At 44.5% G+C, this 17,745-nt stretch overlaps 1 protein-coding gene across 1 annotated transcript; it reads left to right on the top strand.

The window, feature by feature from the left end:
• Positions 1-16,244: 16,244 nt before the first annotated feature.
• Positions 16,245-17,367, top strand: LOC116839514 (P2Y purinoceptor 3-like). The gene is made up of 2 exons (XM_032805507.1): positions 16,245-16,254; positions 16,340-17,367. The coding sequence occupies exons 1-2, from the start codon at positions 16,245-16,247 to the stop codon at positions 17,365-17,367; spliced, it is 1,038 nt and encodes a 345-aa protein (XP_032661398.1).
• Positions 17,368-17,745: the final 378 nt, after the last annotated feature.

Consider the following 17,745-nt stretch of genomic DNA (forward strand, 5'->3'; position numbering starts at 1 on the left):
GGCACACCCTAACGCTAGGGAGGGAAGCCCTACCAATAGGAACCCTACCCTTAGCCCCAAGTGCCCTACCCACAGGAACCCCAACCCTAGGGCGAGGCGCCCTACCTTAGGAATGCTAACCCTAGCTCCAAGTGCCCTACCCATAGGAACCCTAATCCTAGGGCAGGGTGACCTACCCATAGGAACCCTAACCCTAGCTCCAAGCGCCCTAGGCTTAGTAACCCTCAACCAAGGGCGTGAAGCCCTATCCATAGGAACCCTAACTCTAGCTCCAAGTGCCCTACCCACAGGAACCCTAATCATAGCTACAAATGCCCTACCTCTAGGAAACCTAACCCTAGGGCAGCGATCCCTCCCCATAGAAACTCTAACCCTAGCTCCAAGTGCCCTTCCCATAGGGATCCTAACGCTAGGGAGTGAAGCCCTACCCATAGGAATCCTAACCTAGCTCCAAGTGCCCTACTCTCAGGAACCCTAATCCTAGGGTTGGAAGCCCTACCTAAAGGAATGCTAACCCTGGCTTGAAATGCTCTACCTGTAAGAACCCTAACCCTAGTTCCAAGTGCCCTACCCATAGGAACCATAACACTAGGGCAGGGTGCCCTAACCATAGGTACCCAAACCCTAGCTGCAAGTGCTCTAGCCTTAGGAACCCTAACCCTAGGGCGGGAAGCCCTACCCATAGGAACCCTAATCTTTGCTCCAAGTGCCCTACCTATAGGAACCCTAACCTTAGCTCCAAGTACCCTACCCATGGGAACCATAACTCTAGGGAGAGAAGCCCTACCCATAGGAACCCTATCCCTAGCTTCAAGTGCCCTACCTATAGGAACCCTAATCATAGCTCCAAGTGCTCTACCCTTAGGAACCCTAATCCAAGGGTAGGAAGCCCAACCTATAGGGACCTGAACCCTAGATCCAAGTGCCCTTCCAATAGGAACCCCAACACTAGCTCCAAGTGCCCTACCCTTAGGAACTGCAACCCTAAGGTGGGGCACCCTCCCCACAGGAACCCTAACCCTAGGGCAAGAAGTCCTACCCATAGAAACCCTAACCCTGGCTCGAAGTGCCCTACCCTTAGGAACCGTAACCCTAGCTCCAAGTGCCCTACCCATAGGAACACTAACCCTAGGGCGGGAAGCCTTACCCATAGGAACCTCAACTCTAGTTCCAAGTGAGCTACCCATAGGAACCATAACACTAGGGCAGGGCGCCCTAACCATAGATACCCCGGCCCTCTGGGTGCCCGGACTCCGCCCCCGGCCTAGCACCCCGGCTCCGGTCCCAACCCCAGCTGAGCGGCCCAGTCCAGCCCCCATCTCCAGGCAGCATGGTAAGGGGGCAGGGAGCATGGAGGGGGTGTTGAATAGAGGGCAGAGGAGTTGAGGGGGGTGGATTAGTGTTGGGGCCATCAGAGGGCAGGGAATGGGGAGACTGAATGGGGGCAAGGGTCCCAGGGGGGCAGTCAGGAAAGAGCAGGGGTTGGATGGGGCAGCAGGGGGCAGTCAGGGAACAGGGAAGGGGGTGGATGGGGCAGGGGCATGACCCTCTCATGGGGTGAGGAGGAGGAAGAGGAAGAAACCGGTTGTTAATATTTTGACAGCTCATCACTGCATTTATGGTATGCTGTAAACACTTGAAATCCTTTGACAACTTTAGGATATAGGGCTCACAGACAAGAAAAGATCACCTCCTCTGTTGTTCATTTTGAATACTGTGGACTCCCTTAAAAACACATTCACAGTGTGTCATAAATGGATAGGTAAGGTAAGGGTTAAGTTTCTTTTACCTGAAAAGGGTAACCGAACACCTGACCAGAGGACCAATCAGAGAACTGGATTGTTTAAAGTCAGGGGCGGGAATTTGTATACTCGGGGTCTTTGTTGCTGTTCTTTATATTTTTATAAGCAAGAGCCTGTATGAGTTTCTTATATGCAAGATGATTGTTTTATATTTTCTTCTTCTTTTTTCATAAAGTTTTCTTATTAACCTTGTGAAAGTTCTTTTCCTAGGGAGCAAAGGGAAAGCCAGGCGTGGGCTATTTTCCTTTGGGTCCAGGGAAAGAGCAGACTACGGGGAAAGAGACGAAGAATTCTCTCTGTTTCTCTGGTGGTTACAGTTTTCCTTCGTTCCTGGAGCAAGGGCGGGTGGCAGAGCCCAGCTGTGGGTATTTGCATCTCATTGCCGAGGAAAGCAGAAAAGCTGGTTTCTTGGGTCACACAGGTTAGCCGCGAGGCAAGCCTGAGAAGGAAGGGAAGGGTTATTTCCCTGCTTTAGCATCCAAGGGTTGGGAATCTGGGTGTCCCACCAAGGGAGGTTGGGACACCAGAGAGAGGAAAGGGGATCAGGCCCCATAAGATTACCCCCCATAGATTAATTTCTGATCTGGGTGGCAGCGAGAATATCCAAAAGGCTTGGTAGTGAGCTTGGGGGGAGTTTCAGGTAAGCCCCCCCCGCAAACTTTGGACCGCAAAAGTCCAGGTTTGGGAAAAGGACCAGACTGGTGGACACTAAAGTCCTAGGTCTGGGGAAAACTGGACGGCTTAGATTACCACAAACCATGATGGTGATGCAAGCGTAGGTTTGTTTTCTTAGCCTATGAGAAACAAGGTCTTCTTCTAATTCTCTCCTAATACTTTCTTCTAAACATCGTAAGTACCCAGGAACTGCACAGTAATTCAAGCTATGATGGTCTTGGGGTGTAATTTACCTGTATGTTAATCTGTTGTGCTGTTTAATTGGGCATCTTTTAAATCAGACTTTTCTTATAATTTTTAGAGCAAGCTGTAGTGAGTTCGTTATGAAGATGATGTGTTTATTTCTCTTCTTTCTTTTTTTCTATATAGTTCTTGTTAACACCTTTGAAAGTTTCTTTTCCTAGGCGAGCAAAGGGAAAAGCCAGGCTCTGGCTATTTCCTACTTGGGCCAGGGAAAGAGCAACTACGGGACAGAGACGAATGAATTCTCTCTGTCTGCTGGTGGTTAACATTATCCTTCGTCTCCTGGACCAAGGGGCGGGTAGGCAGAGCCTCAGCTCGTGGGTATTTCGCATCTCCAGTTGAGTGCCTGAGGAAGCAGAAAGCTGTTCTTGGGTCACACAGGTTAGCCGCGGAGGCGAAGCGCTGAGAAGGAGAGGGGAAGGTGATTTTCCCCTGCTTTTAGCATCCAAGGGTTTGGGAATCTGGGTGTCCCACCAAGGAGGGTTGGGACACACGAGAGAGGAAAAGGGGGACTCCAGGCCCCATCAGGATTAATTCTCTGATCTGTGGAGCAAGAGATATCCAAGCTGGGTAGTAGAGCTTGGGGGGAGTTTAGGTAAGCCCCAACACTTTGGACGCAAAAGTCCAGATGTTGGACAGGCACCAGAGCTGGTGGACCCTAACAGTCCAGGTCTGGCCTGGACGGCTAGATACCACATGGTGTGCAGCGGATTGGAGTAAAATCCATAAGCCATAGCTACATATGAATTTTTTTTCCCTGCTAGGCATTAAGCAAGCAGAAGGAATTTTTAAAGGGCAGACAGTCTAAAAATTTTCTTTTCCTGCTGCATGTTTCAGCCTTCGGTCAATTTTATCTAGGCCCATAAGAGAGATTAGAGAGTCATTTGGTTGGAACAATAGACCTTCTCTTCACAGGGGGCTTGCTTAGCAATCACCACTAGTCCAGGAGGAAGAGATGGTTTTACAACAGCAAAATTTTTTTTTCTTCTCCTGCTGCTCTAGCATCTTACTGTTAAGGAAGACAGGGGTTTTACAGGGCTAGATAGGACTTGAATGTCTGTTTTTTCGCTTCAAGTTGCTTGCTGTAGCAGCTTGAAAGAAAAATTTTTTTTTTCAGCTCATTACAGAGACCGATTACATATCTTTTGTTAAACAATGAAACTTACACGTACCCCAGCTCAGCAAACTCACACAGGTAAACATACAGTAGCTTTGGTGTGGTTAATTGCCAATCCAAACAGAACTAGCAACCAGCAGGCAGAAAGCCAGCATTTCAGACAACAGACATCCAGAGGCACTCCAACACAGAGAAACAAACCATGAGTTCAAAAGATGAGCAAAAAGAGGTAAAAGCCGCTACAAGCCCAGACAACGGAAATAAAATAGAGACAGCTGGAACTACTTAAGGCCGAACAAACGATGCCCAGAGGCAGCTACACGAAGAGATCAGAAAGCCAAAAAGGCAGATCAAGAAGCCAAAAAGGCAGATCACGAAGAAAACACAAGAAGAAGAGGCATTCACAGAACAGAAGAACACAAGAGAAGGCTGACACAGGCGCCTTGAATTAGAACGGTAAGCAGCCGACCAACAATCCTAACCCTCCGCCGCCCGTTGTTGTTCCACCGCACAGGAATTTCCCAGCTACAAGGCAGGTGAGGACCGGAGACCTTCTTAGAAAAATTCTCGAAGGGTCTGTACTTGGTACAACATCCTGAAAACCAGTACATGATTTAGAGCTGAGGTCACACATGCAGTGGACCCTTAGCAGATGTGGCGGCTAAAAATGCCGAGGGAAGCAAATGAATGATTTATAAACTGTTTCAAACCAGCCGATCAGACTGGAGTAACCCCGGATGCACGCCGCGTTACGGCGGTTCAAAACAAAAGTGGAAACCAGAGGGGTCCTTCCCGACCAGCCTACTACGTTGGGAAGCATTGCGCACGCTGGATATCAGGAACCAGGTTAACAACTTTGAAGAATTGCGCCACTCATATGCATGGAGCAGTTCTTGGACTGGTGTTCCTGGAGGAAATAACACTACATCTAGATGGCCAAACCCACAACTTCACCGAGGCGGGGAGATTGGAGCCAAATGGATGCCGTGGCAGAGAGCAAGAATCTACTGTAAAGGGGAGTAAAAACCCCAGGAGCCACCCAGCAATAAACCCTACAACCAAGGGCAACCCAAACCCGCTACACACCAAGAAAAGCCGCAGAACACCTATCCTTCCACCTCAAGCCTTGTCTCCAGTGACTTTCCTCAATCCAGTACAGCCTTATCTGAAATGCTTCACTGTAATGAAACGGGACATAAGGCCAACTGCCAAAGGCCAACTGCCCGAATAACCCACCCGGTGCAAGCATGGACCCCCAGCGGACCTAACACCCGGTCCAGATACTCTCAAATCCCCTTGGAGCAAGGGAAAAGCTGAGAGTGGAGCGGAAAGAAGGTTACCCGCGGTGGGAGAGACACGGGAGCAACGAGTGTCAGCTATCCACCAATCCTTCGTCGATCCAAAGCTCATCACCCAGGGCCAAAGTGACCATTTACCCCTTCATTTCACAACGCTGTGGACTTGCCTACAGCTGAACTGCGCTGTCCAGTCAAGGCTGGTCAGGAATGTGGACTTTGCAGTCTAAGACAATATCATCCATCCCCATGCTACCTGAGAAGACTTGGAATCAGGATAAGCAGTCCAGAGAGAAGGAAGTTACACACGCACAAACCAGACAAGCTTCCAGACCCATTCCTATTCCTGAGCCGTCCACAGATGAACCTGTCTCTGTTACCAGAGACGCCAGACTGAGTAGTGGACCGGATCCGATCGTCACGGCTGAACAGCACAACACTCTCACCAGACCCGGAAACTGAGACCAGCAACCAGCACAAGCAAGCGCAACACATTGCCTTCACCCCAATGCCAGAAGGGACCAACGAGCCGAACTGCAGAAGCAACAAACCAACCTACCAAGAGGCTCAGGCAGAGCCTGAAATACCACCAGGGTGCCCAGCGACCAGACTCAAACCCATCAATACATCACTTCCAGAGGGCCAAGCCAAGTCCCCAGTCTGAGGAAGAACTGGAGTCCCCAGCTTCAAGGGAACAGTTCCAGACTGAGCAGGAAGCACGATGAATAACCTTCAGACGAGCTTGGGCGCGGCACGGAGCAACCCACCGCCTCTCAGCTCTTGCTGACGATCCGCGTTTGTTTAAGACCAAGGACTTTTTATAGGGAAATTCTTTCTGGTGGACGCCAGGAACAGGGCAACTGCACAAGCGGTTGTAGGTTCCAACTATACACGGGGAAAGCTCTTGGAGCTTAGCCATGATCATTCCCGAGTAGGTCATGCTGGGGTGAACAAACCAAGAAGGTTGGAGCAGTCTTTCTACTGGGAGGGAGGCAAGGAATTGCCCCGGTGATGTCCAGTCTGTGAGCTGTGCCAAAGTGCGGAAAGCCTCAAATCTGGCCAAGCCCCTCTCCAGCCACTCCCCATAATGAGTCCCTTTCAAGCGAAGTGCTGGGATATTCTGGGTCCTTTTCCGAAAAGACACCAGGGAAAGCAGTACGTACTGACTTTCGTGGACTTCTGCTACCGGTGGCCAGCAGCGGGCTCTGGGTAACACCAGAGCTAAAGGAGTGTGCCAGGCCTAACGCACTTTTCGCCAGGGTCGGTGGCCCTCCGAAATCCTTACGATTCAGGATCTAATTCCTGGCAGGCACCATGGAGACCTGTGGGAAAATCTATGGGTGATCACTTGTTGCCAGCCCATACCCATCAAAACCAATGGCCTCGCTGGAAAGGTTTAATGGAACATTGGAGGCCATACGTAAATCGGTTAATGATACTCCAATGACTGGACCGTAGTATTCGCACAGTTGCTCTTTGCTTACAGGGGTCCACATCCCAGTTTAGGGTTCTCACCCTTTGAATTGTGTATGGCCATGAAGTTAAGGGGCCATTGACAGTTGTGAAGCCCAATGGGAGGATTTACCCTTCGGCAGACTAACATTCGGATTTTGTGAGCAACCTACAAACACCTCCGCCATTCTCTGCCCTTGCTAGAGAAACCTACAGGATACTCAGGGAGAGCAAGAAGGCTGGTACGATAACATACCAGAGACCGTTCCTTCAAGAGAGGAGACCAGTTATGGTCTTAAAGGCGCAACAGGTCCATAAGATGGAAATCCTTGGGAGGGCATTCACAGTCCAAGAGGCCTGGGAGCTGTTAACTATCTCATATGATTTCCTTCTCACTAAAACCAAAGTGTACCATGTTAATTCTCTCAAGCCCTTTTATCCAGAGACTTACAGGTTGTCAGTTTACAGGTCCAGGGAGCAGAGAGCACGAGTGGCCTGATGCGGTCTACTATGACGGCAGAAAGGACGGCGCGTGGGAAGAGTGAACCTCTCAACCACCTGGAAACAGTGCAGCGGCAAACAAATCCAGGAGCTGTGCACCAACTTGCACCATTGTTCTCAGCCACCAGAGACTGACTGAACGGCATACCACTCCATCGACACGGTAATGCTCACACCAATTAGAACCACCTACCTAGCGGTGTCCCCCACCGCAGGGCTCTAACAGCGGAGATCCAGAACATGCTACAGATGGGTATAATATCGCTCGTCTATCCAGTGCATGGGCATCTCCGTGTTCTGGTACCCAACCAGATGGGAAATACGCTTTTGTGTGACTACCATAAGCTAAATGCGGTGACTCGTCCAGACACTATCCAATGCCACGCAACCGATGAGCATTGGAAAATTGGGACGTGCCACGTTCATCTCTACCATAGACTTAACCAAGGGGTACTGGCAAGTACCACTAGTGACCTGCAAGGAAAGGTCAGCGTCGTCACCCTGCAGGGGTATATGAATTTAATGTACTTCTTTCGGGCCTGTCGAAATTGCACCCGCACCTTCAGAGACTGGTAGATGGTACTCGCAGGACTGGAAATATGCAGTTGCCTACCTCTGATGATGTGGCATTTTTCTGACTCCTGGCCCGCACACACTAAACACTGGAAAAGGTCTTTGACCGTATCAGGCAGGCAGGACTAACTGTTTAAGGCCAAAAAGTGTCAAATAGGGCCAAAACAGCAGTGACTTACCGGACTCAGGTGGGTCGAGGAACATAACCCCTACAGGCCAAGGTGGAGGCTATCCATAAGTGGCCTGTCCAAAGTCAAAGAAACCAGGTCCATCTTCTTAGGCTTGGCCCGGGTATTACAGGCGATTTGTACCAACTACAGCCAAATCGCTGCACCACTGACCGACTTGACCAAAAAGCCTCAGCCAACTACGTTAATGGACTGATGAGTGTCAGGACGCTTACCCAACTTAAGGCCCGCTCACGTCTGACCCTGTGCTACGGGCCCAACTTGACAAGCATTCCTAGTAACACCGATGCATCTGAGCGTGGTATAGGAGCAGTTCTTATGCGGAGGACCAGGATCAGAACTTCCATCCTGTTCGTGTTCTGCAGCAAGAAAACTATCGGAGAGGGAAAGTCACTGGTCAGTCAGTGAAAAGGATGCATCCATGTGTACGCCTGGAAAAGCTACGCCCATACGTTTGGGGACGGCGTTCCAGCTACAACTGACCCTGCTGCGCTAAAGTGGCTTCATACAGCCAAAGCAACAAAAGAAACTTCTCGTAGAGTCTAGCTCTCAAGATTTTGATTTCGAAATTCGACATTTCAGGAGCTTCTAACAAAGTAGCTGATGCACTCTTCCGGAGAGTTTCCCAGAATACACTAGTTAAACTTTTCGACAATGTGAAGTCTTGTACTTGCATGCTTTTATTTCTATGTGCTTGTGTGGTATTCCTCTGTTTAGTTTAAAGTTTAGGTAGAAATCACCTCCAGTGAAAGTTTCTACTGTTGGTGATTGGGGGGCGTGCATAAATGGATAGGTAAGGTAAGGGTTAAGTTTCTTTTACCTGAAAAGGGTAACCGAACACCGACCAGAGACCAATCAGAGAACTGGATTGTTAAAGTCAGGGGCGGGAATTTGTATACTCGGGGTCTTTGTGTTTCTTAGCTATGAGGAAACAAGTCTTCTTCTAATCTCTCCTAATTCTTCTTCTAAACCATCGTAAGTACCAGGAACCGCAAGTAATTCAGCTATGATGGTCTTTGGGGTGTTTTTACCTGTATGTTATTTGTTGTCTGGTTTAATTGGCTATCTTTTAAATCAGACTGTTTCTTTATATTTTTATAAGCAAGAGCCTGTATGAGTTTCTTAATGCAAGATGATTGTTTAATATTTTCTTTCTTCTTTTTTTCTATAAAGTTTTCTTGTTAACCTTGTGAAAGTTCTTTTCCTAGGGAGGCAAAGGGAAAACCAGGCTGTGGGCTATTTTCCCTATTTGGGTCCAGGAAAGAGCAGACTACGGGGAAAGAGACGAAGAATTCTCTCTGTTCTCTGGTGGTTACAGTTTTCCTTCGTTCCTGGGCAAGGGCGGGTGCAGAGCCCAGCTGTGGGTATTTTGCATCTCCATTGTCCTGAGAAAGCAGAAAAGCTGGTTTCTTGGGTCACACAGGTTAGCCGCGAGGCAAGCCTGAGAAGGAAGGGAAGGGGTTATTCCCTGCTTTGCATCCAAGGAGTTGGAATCTGGGTGTCCCACCAAGGGAGGTTGGGGACACAGAGAGAGGAAGGGGGATCAGGCCCCATAGATTAATTCCTGATCTGGTGGCAGCGAGAATATCCAAGCTGGAGTGAGCTTGGGGGAGTTTCAGGTAAGCCCCCAAACTTTGGACGCAAAAGTCCAGATTTGGAAGGACCAGACTGTGGACCCTAAAGTCCAGGTCTGGGACTGGACGGCTAGATTACCACACAGTGGGTGGGAAGAAAGAGGTTAACTTCAAATTGAAAGAGGGTTCCTTCAAAGAATAGAGCATTATATATCCGTACTAACACGGAGATTTTTTTCCGTAGTCACTTTTAAAATAATGTGACATAGGTCTGTGTGTTTGTGTCATAAACTCCTGGCATAAAAATAAATCAAATCAAAATAAAGCTTTGTATTTAAATTAAGCTCTCCAATCCCATATTTTTCTTCATATTCCACCTGCTCTCAAATATTCATTTCTGACACATTTCACAGATCATGACATCAAAATCTATTCTCACTACTTTGCTTATGAACACTGGAATATGCGTGTTTTCAGCATCCTTTATTGATATATAATTTCTATTGGCGCTACACTAAAATGAAAATTTACAGTAATCAAGCTAAAAAGGGCAAAAACACTTCAGTTTAAGTAGCAGAAAGTTTAATAAATTAAAACCTTGTTAAATGCTTCAAAGTTCTCTTTAAATTAAAGACCTTTCACATCTTCTGTATTTCTCTGTTAGGGTGTATGCTTTAGGATGGATTCATTTAATTGCCATTGTCTCTTCACAGCTGTAAAGAAATAGGTGACATCTTTATGTAATATACTGTAACTAACAGTACGCACAGCACTTACTTTTTATGTACGTCAGTTTGTTGAATGAACATGTTCAATATTTCATTGGTAATACTATCATCAGTTCAGCATCGTGACATTTTGCTTAACCCAAAACCAAACAACTCAGGGGTTTTCAGACAAACAAGAATCACTTACCAAACTGATAATTCCATTTAGGAAAAGATGGAGAAGATTGTAGAGGCTGATCTGATAAGTTTTAAGTGCCTCAGCAGCCATTGCCTTACAGTCCTGCCCACTGGCTTCACCAGTGCAGGCCTTAATTGTTACATGTAATCATTCAACAATTGGACTTTGTTCTGCCAGCAGCTGAAAGAAGTTAAGAAAACACAGCCAGTTAGTCAATGCCTCCTGATTTATACAAAATACAGTGTTATTGCCAGCCCTACTCCCCTACTCTTACATATGATCAGTAAGGGGAAGTAATTAAGCCCATGCTCAGCTGCCCTGCTGATGGCTAAATGTTAGTCTCACTAACCTTGTCTGCAGGATCAAAACTTAGGTGAAAGAAAGCCTTCCGCTATGAAGCAACACTAACAAAATTGACAGTGAAACTGAAAGCTGTAGGAACACTGCTATTCATGCTAAGAGAGATCAAACATTCTCACTCTTTGGTATCATATTCATTGTCTATTAGCTGGGATTTTCGTGAAATAGAATAAGATGGTAAATAGTAAATGAGAAGTTAGAAAATATTTATATGCAACATGATTAATAGCAAGTATTTTATTTACGTGCATCTTTGTGCTTTATTGAATCAGTTAGATAGCTCCAAAACAATTACAACTAACATTCAAGCCTGTGTCCTGGGCCTGGAAATTAGAGTCAGAACCCATTAAAATTTCACACCACTAAAATACTGACTAAACAAGCTCAGAAGCAGCTAGAAGTTTGATTGGTTATTGTCTCCTCCCACCCCTCATTTTCTTTGCATCAGAAGATTAAAAACCAACAGCTATGAATATTATTGGTGCTAATATTGAGACTCTAGGATCCCAGTTCTGAAAACAGTCGTAATATTCCTGATCTGGTGGCAGCGAGAATATCCAAGCTGGTAGTGAGCTTGGGGGAGTTTCAGGTAAGCCCCCAAACTTTGGACGCAAAAGTCCAGATTTGGGACAGGACCAGACTGGTGGACCCTAAAGTCCAGGTCTGGGACTGGACGGCTAGATTACCACACAGTGGGTGGGAAGAAAGAGGTTAACTTCAAATGAAAGAGGGTTCCTTCAAATGAAATAGAGCATTATATATCCGTACTAACACGGAGATTTTTTTCCGTAGTCACTTTTAAAATAATGTGACATAGGTCTGTGTGTTTGTGTCATAACTTCCTGGCATAAAAATAAATCAAATCAAAATATAAGCTTTGTATTTAAATTAAGCTCTACAATCCCATATTTTTTCTTCATATTCCACTCTGCCTCTCAAATATATCATTTCTGACACATTTCACAGATCATGACATCAAAATCTATTCTCACTAATTCTTGCTTATGAACACTGGAAATATGCTGTTTTTCAGCCATCCTTTATTGATAATATAAATTTCTATTGGCGCTACACTAAAAATGAAAATTTACAGTTAATCAAGCTAAAAAGGGCAAAAACACTTCAGTTTAAGTAGCAGAAAGTTTAATAAATTAAAACCTTGTTAAATGCTTCAAAGTTCTCTTTAAATTTAAAGACCTTTCACATCTTCTGTATTTCTCTGTTAGGGTGTATGCTCTTAGGATGGATTCATTTAATTGCCATTGTCTCTTCACAGCTGTAAAGAAATAGGTGACATCTTTATGTAATATACTGTAACTAACAGTACGCACAGCACTTACTTTTTATGTACGTCAGTTTGTTTGAATGAACATGTTCAATATTTCATTGGTAATACTATCATCAGTTCACATCGTGACATTTCTGCTTAACCCAAAACCAAACAACTCAGGGGTTTTCAGACAAACAAGAATCACTTACCAAACTGATAATTCCATTTAGGAAAAGATGGGAGAAGATTGTAGAGGCTGATCTGATAAGTTTTAAGTGCCCTCAGCAGCCATTGCCTTACAGTCCTGCCCACTGGCTTCACCAGTGCAGGCCCTTAATTGTTACATGTAATCATTCAACAATTTGGACTTTGTTCTGCCAGCAGCTGAAAGAAGTTAAGAAACACAGCCAGTTAGTCAATGCCTCCTGATGTATACAAAATACAGTGTTATTGCCAGCCTACTCCCCTACTCTTACATATGATCCAGTAAGGGGAAGTAATTAAGCCCCATGCTCAGCTGCCCTGCTGATGGCTAAATGTTAGTCTCACTAACCTTGTCTGCAGGATCAAAACTTAGGTGAAAGTAAAGCCTTCCGCTATGAAGCAACACTAACAAAATTGACAGTGAAACTGAAAGCTGTAGGAAACACTGCTATTCATGCTAAGAGAGATCAAACCATTCTCACTTCTTTGGTATCATATTCATTGTCTCTTAGCTGGGTATTTTCAGTGAAATAGAATAAGATGGTAAATAGTAAATGAGAAGTTAGAAAATATTTTATATGCAACATGATTAATAGCAAGTATTTTATTTTACGTGCATCTTTGTGCTTTATTGAATCAAGTTAGATAGCTCCATAAACAATTACAACTAACATTCAAGCCTGTGTCCTGGGCCTGGAAATTAGAGTCAGAACCCATTAAAATTTCACACCACTAAAATACTGACTAAACAAGCTCAGAAGCAGCTAGAAGTTTGATTGGTTTATTGTCTCCTCCCACCCCTCCATTTTCTTTGCATCAGAAGAATTAAAAACCAACAGCTATTGAATATTATTGGTGCTAATATTGAGACTCTAGGATCCCAGTTCTGATAAACAGTGTAATTTTTTTTTACATGTTAAGTGTATGGAGCCTTCATCCATTGCAGCAACTGCAGCTTTAAAAAATGTAACTATTGTTGTAGATTCCAGTATGAATTCTGTCACTAATGCAGAAAAACTATTTTTTGTGTATTAATGGGCCACCAGTGACATCCAGTGGCTGGTAAGTCATAGAAAACATAGGTATACACTAGAATAACCTTTCCCTGAGATCTTCCATTATAATTAAATCTGCTAGTCTAGAAACAGACTCGGTCTCAACTGCCTTATGAAATAGGCAAACTCCATCTGTTGTATCATATGTCTAATTACTGGTTTGTTTGTATTTTATGTTCAGGATAGTAACAAGGGAATTCTATCATTCAAAATTATTTCTCAGTGGATGGAATATTGGAAGTGATCAGAGGAAAATGTCGGTCTGAAAAAGTTGAGGTTGCAAACACATTTTGTCACTTAGATTAAAGACAACAAGTTAGAGACGACTCAGTACATCTCAAAAGCTGAAAAAGTAAATTGATTTCCAATACACTCTTCATTGTGCTGCCATCTCCTAATTATGGTGGTAAGTGGAACAAAGTAACAATGCCAGTCAAAGCAAATCTTGTAACATCTTTATTGGCAAGTTATTTTGGTATCTAAAAGTTATCGACCAAAGACATTTATGTTATTACATATGGTTGCACCTATTATGCACTAGCTACTTTCTAGCCATTCAAGAAAGAACAGTCCCTATCTTGAGGATTTACAGTCTAAGGACAGTCAAATAAGCAAAGAGAACTTAGGGGAAGAGGAGCAACAAAGAGGGACTTAAATAATAAGTCAGCTACATTTGCTGTGGGAAGATGGCAGAAGTGATTCATTAAGAGGGATTTGAATATGCACAGGTCGGGGCTTTGCAGATGAGCTTAGGGAGGTCAATAGGATGCATAGAATCGCGCTCAGAGGAGACTGGGCGAGAAGCTGACAAATAGGCAAAAAAGGGCATGAATAGAACACTAGCAGAATGGAAGGCATACGGGGACAACTTGAAGCTCACTAAGGAAGTAGAAGTAGGAAGGGGAAGAGTTATATAGAATTTTGAAGGTGCTGACAAGAAATTTAAATTTGATACTACAGCAGACGAGGATCTAGTAGAGGGATTCCAAGAGGGGAGCAACATGATCACATGAACGGGAAAGGAAGATGCCTTGGTGGCTATAATCTGAAGAGTGGAAGGGGACAATGTGTTTGTCTGGGACGTCAAGGAGGAAGATCATTATTGTTTGTATTGTGGTAGCACTTATCAGTCCAGTCCTGGAGAGGGACTCCATAGTGCCAGTAACTGTACAAACACAAAACTCAAAATGTTGCCATTGTGACAACAACAGCTTACACGGTTTTGATAATGGCTATAGCCAAAAGTGATTGTCTAAGCTCTGTGTCTACACAATGCACGCAGACTAAGCAGGATTTTTAATGACAGAGCAAAATCTAAGAAGCAACAAATTTTTGATTAAAGTTCCTACTCTACATTTGATAAAAGGATTGTATGGCTCAGCTGGCAATGACAAGAAAATGAGTCTGTAACTGTTTTGCCAATATGTATGATAAAACCCATAACCACTGAAATCATATAAAATGGCTGCACAAAACTTTCAAGTGAATGTGCTGAATTTAGCATGGCTCTAATACAAACACCTGAAGAGTTTAAATGTGTCCCTTTGCTGAGCGCTGTAGAGTACCAAGCCCTCTATGAAACATTCAGCACCCCAAAGCCAACATCCCAGACTTACAGAATTAGTGTATATCATATGGGCTGGTCTACACTTGTTTGGGGGTGGGGGAAATCAATCTAAGATACTTTGACTTCAGTTATGTAGCTGAAGTTGCGTATCTTAGTTCTACTTACCTGGCCATCCTCACGGCAGCGAGTGGACTGCTGCAGTTCCCCCCTCGACGCTGCTTACTCCTCCTGCCGAGGTGGATTACGGGCGTCGATTCACAGATCAATTTATCGCGTCCAGACGAGACCCAATAAATCGATCCCGGATAAATCTATTACTACCCGCCATAGTGTCCATTGTGCACATTAGCAGAAAACCATACCACCCGTGCATTGAAACACCACTACCGCTGCAAGGAAAAGGATAATTTTGGCCTTGCTGATTAGTACTGGAAACTGAATGAGCTTTAGCCTAAACTAAAAGGAACTAAAAGGGAATATCATTTCTATCTCCTCTCTGCTTTGGATCAATTTCAAATAATGAGGATTGTATGCATGTCTCCTGGAGCATTGGAATTTTTACTGTTTTATGATATTCCACAGCTAATGCTTAATTGGGTATAAAACATTAAAAATTTTCTTAATTTTCCTAATTAATCTTGAATATTTTCAAAGAAGAAGATTGACTAAGAGGAAACTGGAAAGTAGGATAAGTCTCTTTCCTACCTTTTGGTATAAAAACAATTCTATCCTATCTTCCTGGAGTGTAGTGAAGATGTATTTCTGAACCATGATGAAACCTTATCCGTCCCTCAGCAATTTGGATCTATTTCTACATCAGTAACCACTTCCACCTGTGGCTAGCAATCAGCTTTGTTTTCTTTTTATGTCAAGCTGCTATGGTTAGGCTGAAAATTTGCCTCCTTTTTCAAATAAAGTACCTATAATATTAAACCAAACAAATCAGAAATTGCAAGCAGCACTCTATGCAAAATTTATGCTTCCCCCTGTAACAGTTCCATTGTTATGTATTGCAGCAGGGCACGGCCACTAGATATCACCACCACCTGGGTGCACTCCAGTCCCAAGTATACCTTAAGCATAGTCAGCAGCGTAAATAATTCTCATCTCTATAGAAAGAAAAGGACACCTCCTGCCCTCAGAAGAGTTTAGTGACTAGCACTGTAGCTGACTATACTAAATAGACTCTAAGAAGCAGAGGTGCTTGTAAGTACGTTCTCAACTCATGCACAAGGTCAAAGCTGAAGACTCTTTCTTCAGTGTTTGCTTGTTGTTTCAATGTCTAGATTTGTTGCAAGTTTTATTTAATTGTCTTGACCTAGTAGTATCTGCAAGTTTATTTTGCAGCAGTCGCCGCTTACTTTGAATCCAACTAATAAGGGGAATATGTAGCATTTCCATAGTTTCTTATATATTCTGGGAACTTTACAAACAGTAATTAAGACTCTGAAGTAGTTCTGAGATGGCAAGAGGTAAGGGTAGCAATTGTAACTGTACACTTGTTTCTATTTCTGGCAGGGGAAGGACATGGTTTTAAAGCAGTGAGTGGTGACTGAGGTGCATCCACCATGAAGATGCTGAACAAAACTCTGAATGATACATCAGAAGCAGCCCTGTGCCCCCTAGAAGAGAACTATAAGCACATCTTACTCCCCCTTGCATACAGCGTTGTGTTTGTGCTGGGGCTGCTCCTAAATGGTGCCATGCTGTGGCTGTGCTGCTGCCACACCAAGGAATGGACATGCACCACTATCTACCTGGTGAACCTGGCTGTGGCTGATCTTCTCTACATCTTCTCTCTGCCCTTGCTCATCATCAATTATGCCATGCAGGACATCTGGATCTTTGGAGAGCTGCTCTGCAAACTGGTACGTTTCTTATTTTACAACAATCTCTATGGCAGCATCTTGCTGCTGACTTGCATAAGTGTCCACCGCTTTCTGGGGATTTGCTACCCCATCCGGTCACTGGCTTATAAAACCAGAAAACTAGCTATCATTGGCACTGCTGTATCCTGGATACTGGTACTCATTCAAGTCTTGCCCAGCTTGATCTATGCTCGCACTGGCTTCATCAATAACCGTACTGTCTGTTATGACCTGACTAGCCCTGATAACTTCAACAATTATTACCTTTATGGTATGGTTCTAACTGTGTTTGGTTTCCTTTGTCCTTTTCTTATCATTTTAATCTGCTACTGTTTGATGATCAGAAGCTTGATTCAAACCACTGGTAAGACCAACCTCACAAGCAGCGCTGTCCAGGCTAAATCAATCCGGACCATCCTGCTAGTCTGCGGGCTTTTTGCCCTTTGCTTAGCTCCTTTCCATATCACTCGTGTCATCTACCTTTACGTCCGAGTCCATCAGAAAGCTGACTGCCATCTCTTACACGGAGCTACCTTATTTTATAAGATTTGGAGGCCGCTGGTGGGCCTTAACAGTTGCTTTTCCCCACTCTTGTATTTTCTTTCTGGCCAAACCAACACAGTCAGACTTATTCTGGAACTGAGGCTGCATAAAGTGGATCCCCTTCCTAGGCCTACAGTGAAGGGTGGAATGAAGCCTGAGGAAAGTGATCTCTGAGAACTTCCCTTCATGGCAGATTTACTCCAAAGAAGAGAGACTTAAATTGCTAAAGTTATCGCATGAACACCTTTGAGGAGCTGTAAAACACTCACCTGCACTGATGAGAGATACTGTATAACAGCAATTCCCATAATGCTGAGACAAGCTTTGGAAAAGAGGCTAGGAGGGAAGACTAAATATTTTACAAAGGACTAGAAGGCAAGTTGTTAGCATTTCATGTCAAACAGCAGCAGCAGTTGAGAAATAAAACTAAACTGCACCACCTCCCAAAACAAATCCCAGATCTCCACTACTCACTATTCTTTTCCCAATGGAAAGGGAAGCCATGTACACATATGGAGAGGAATGTGTATAGCTGAGAGACTCACATTGAAA

The sequence above is a fragment of the Chelonoidis abingdonii genome, chromosome 8 (assembly GCF_003597395.2).
Source record: "Chelonoidis abingdonii isolate Lonesome George chromosome 8, CheloAbing_2.0, whole genome shotgun sequence".
Classification (NCBI taxonomy): domain Eukaryota; kingdom Metazoa; phylum Chordata; order Testudines; family Testudinidae; genus Chelonoidis; species Chelonoidis abingdonii.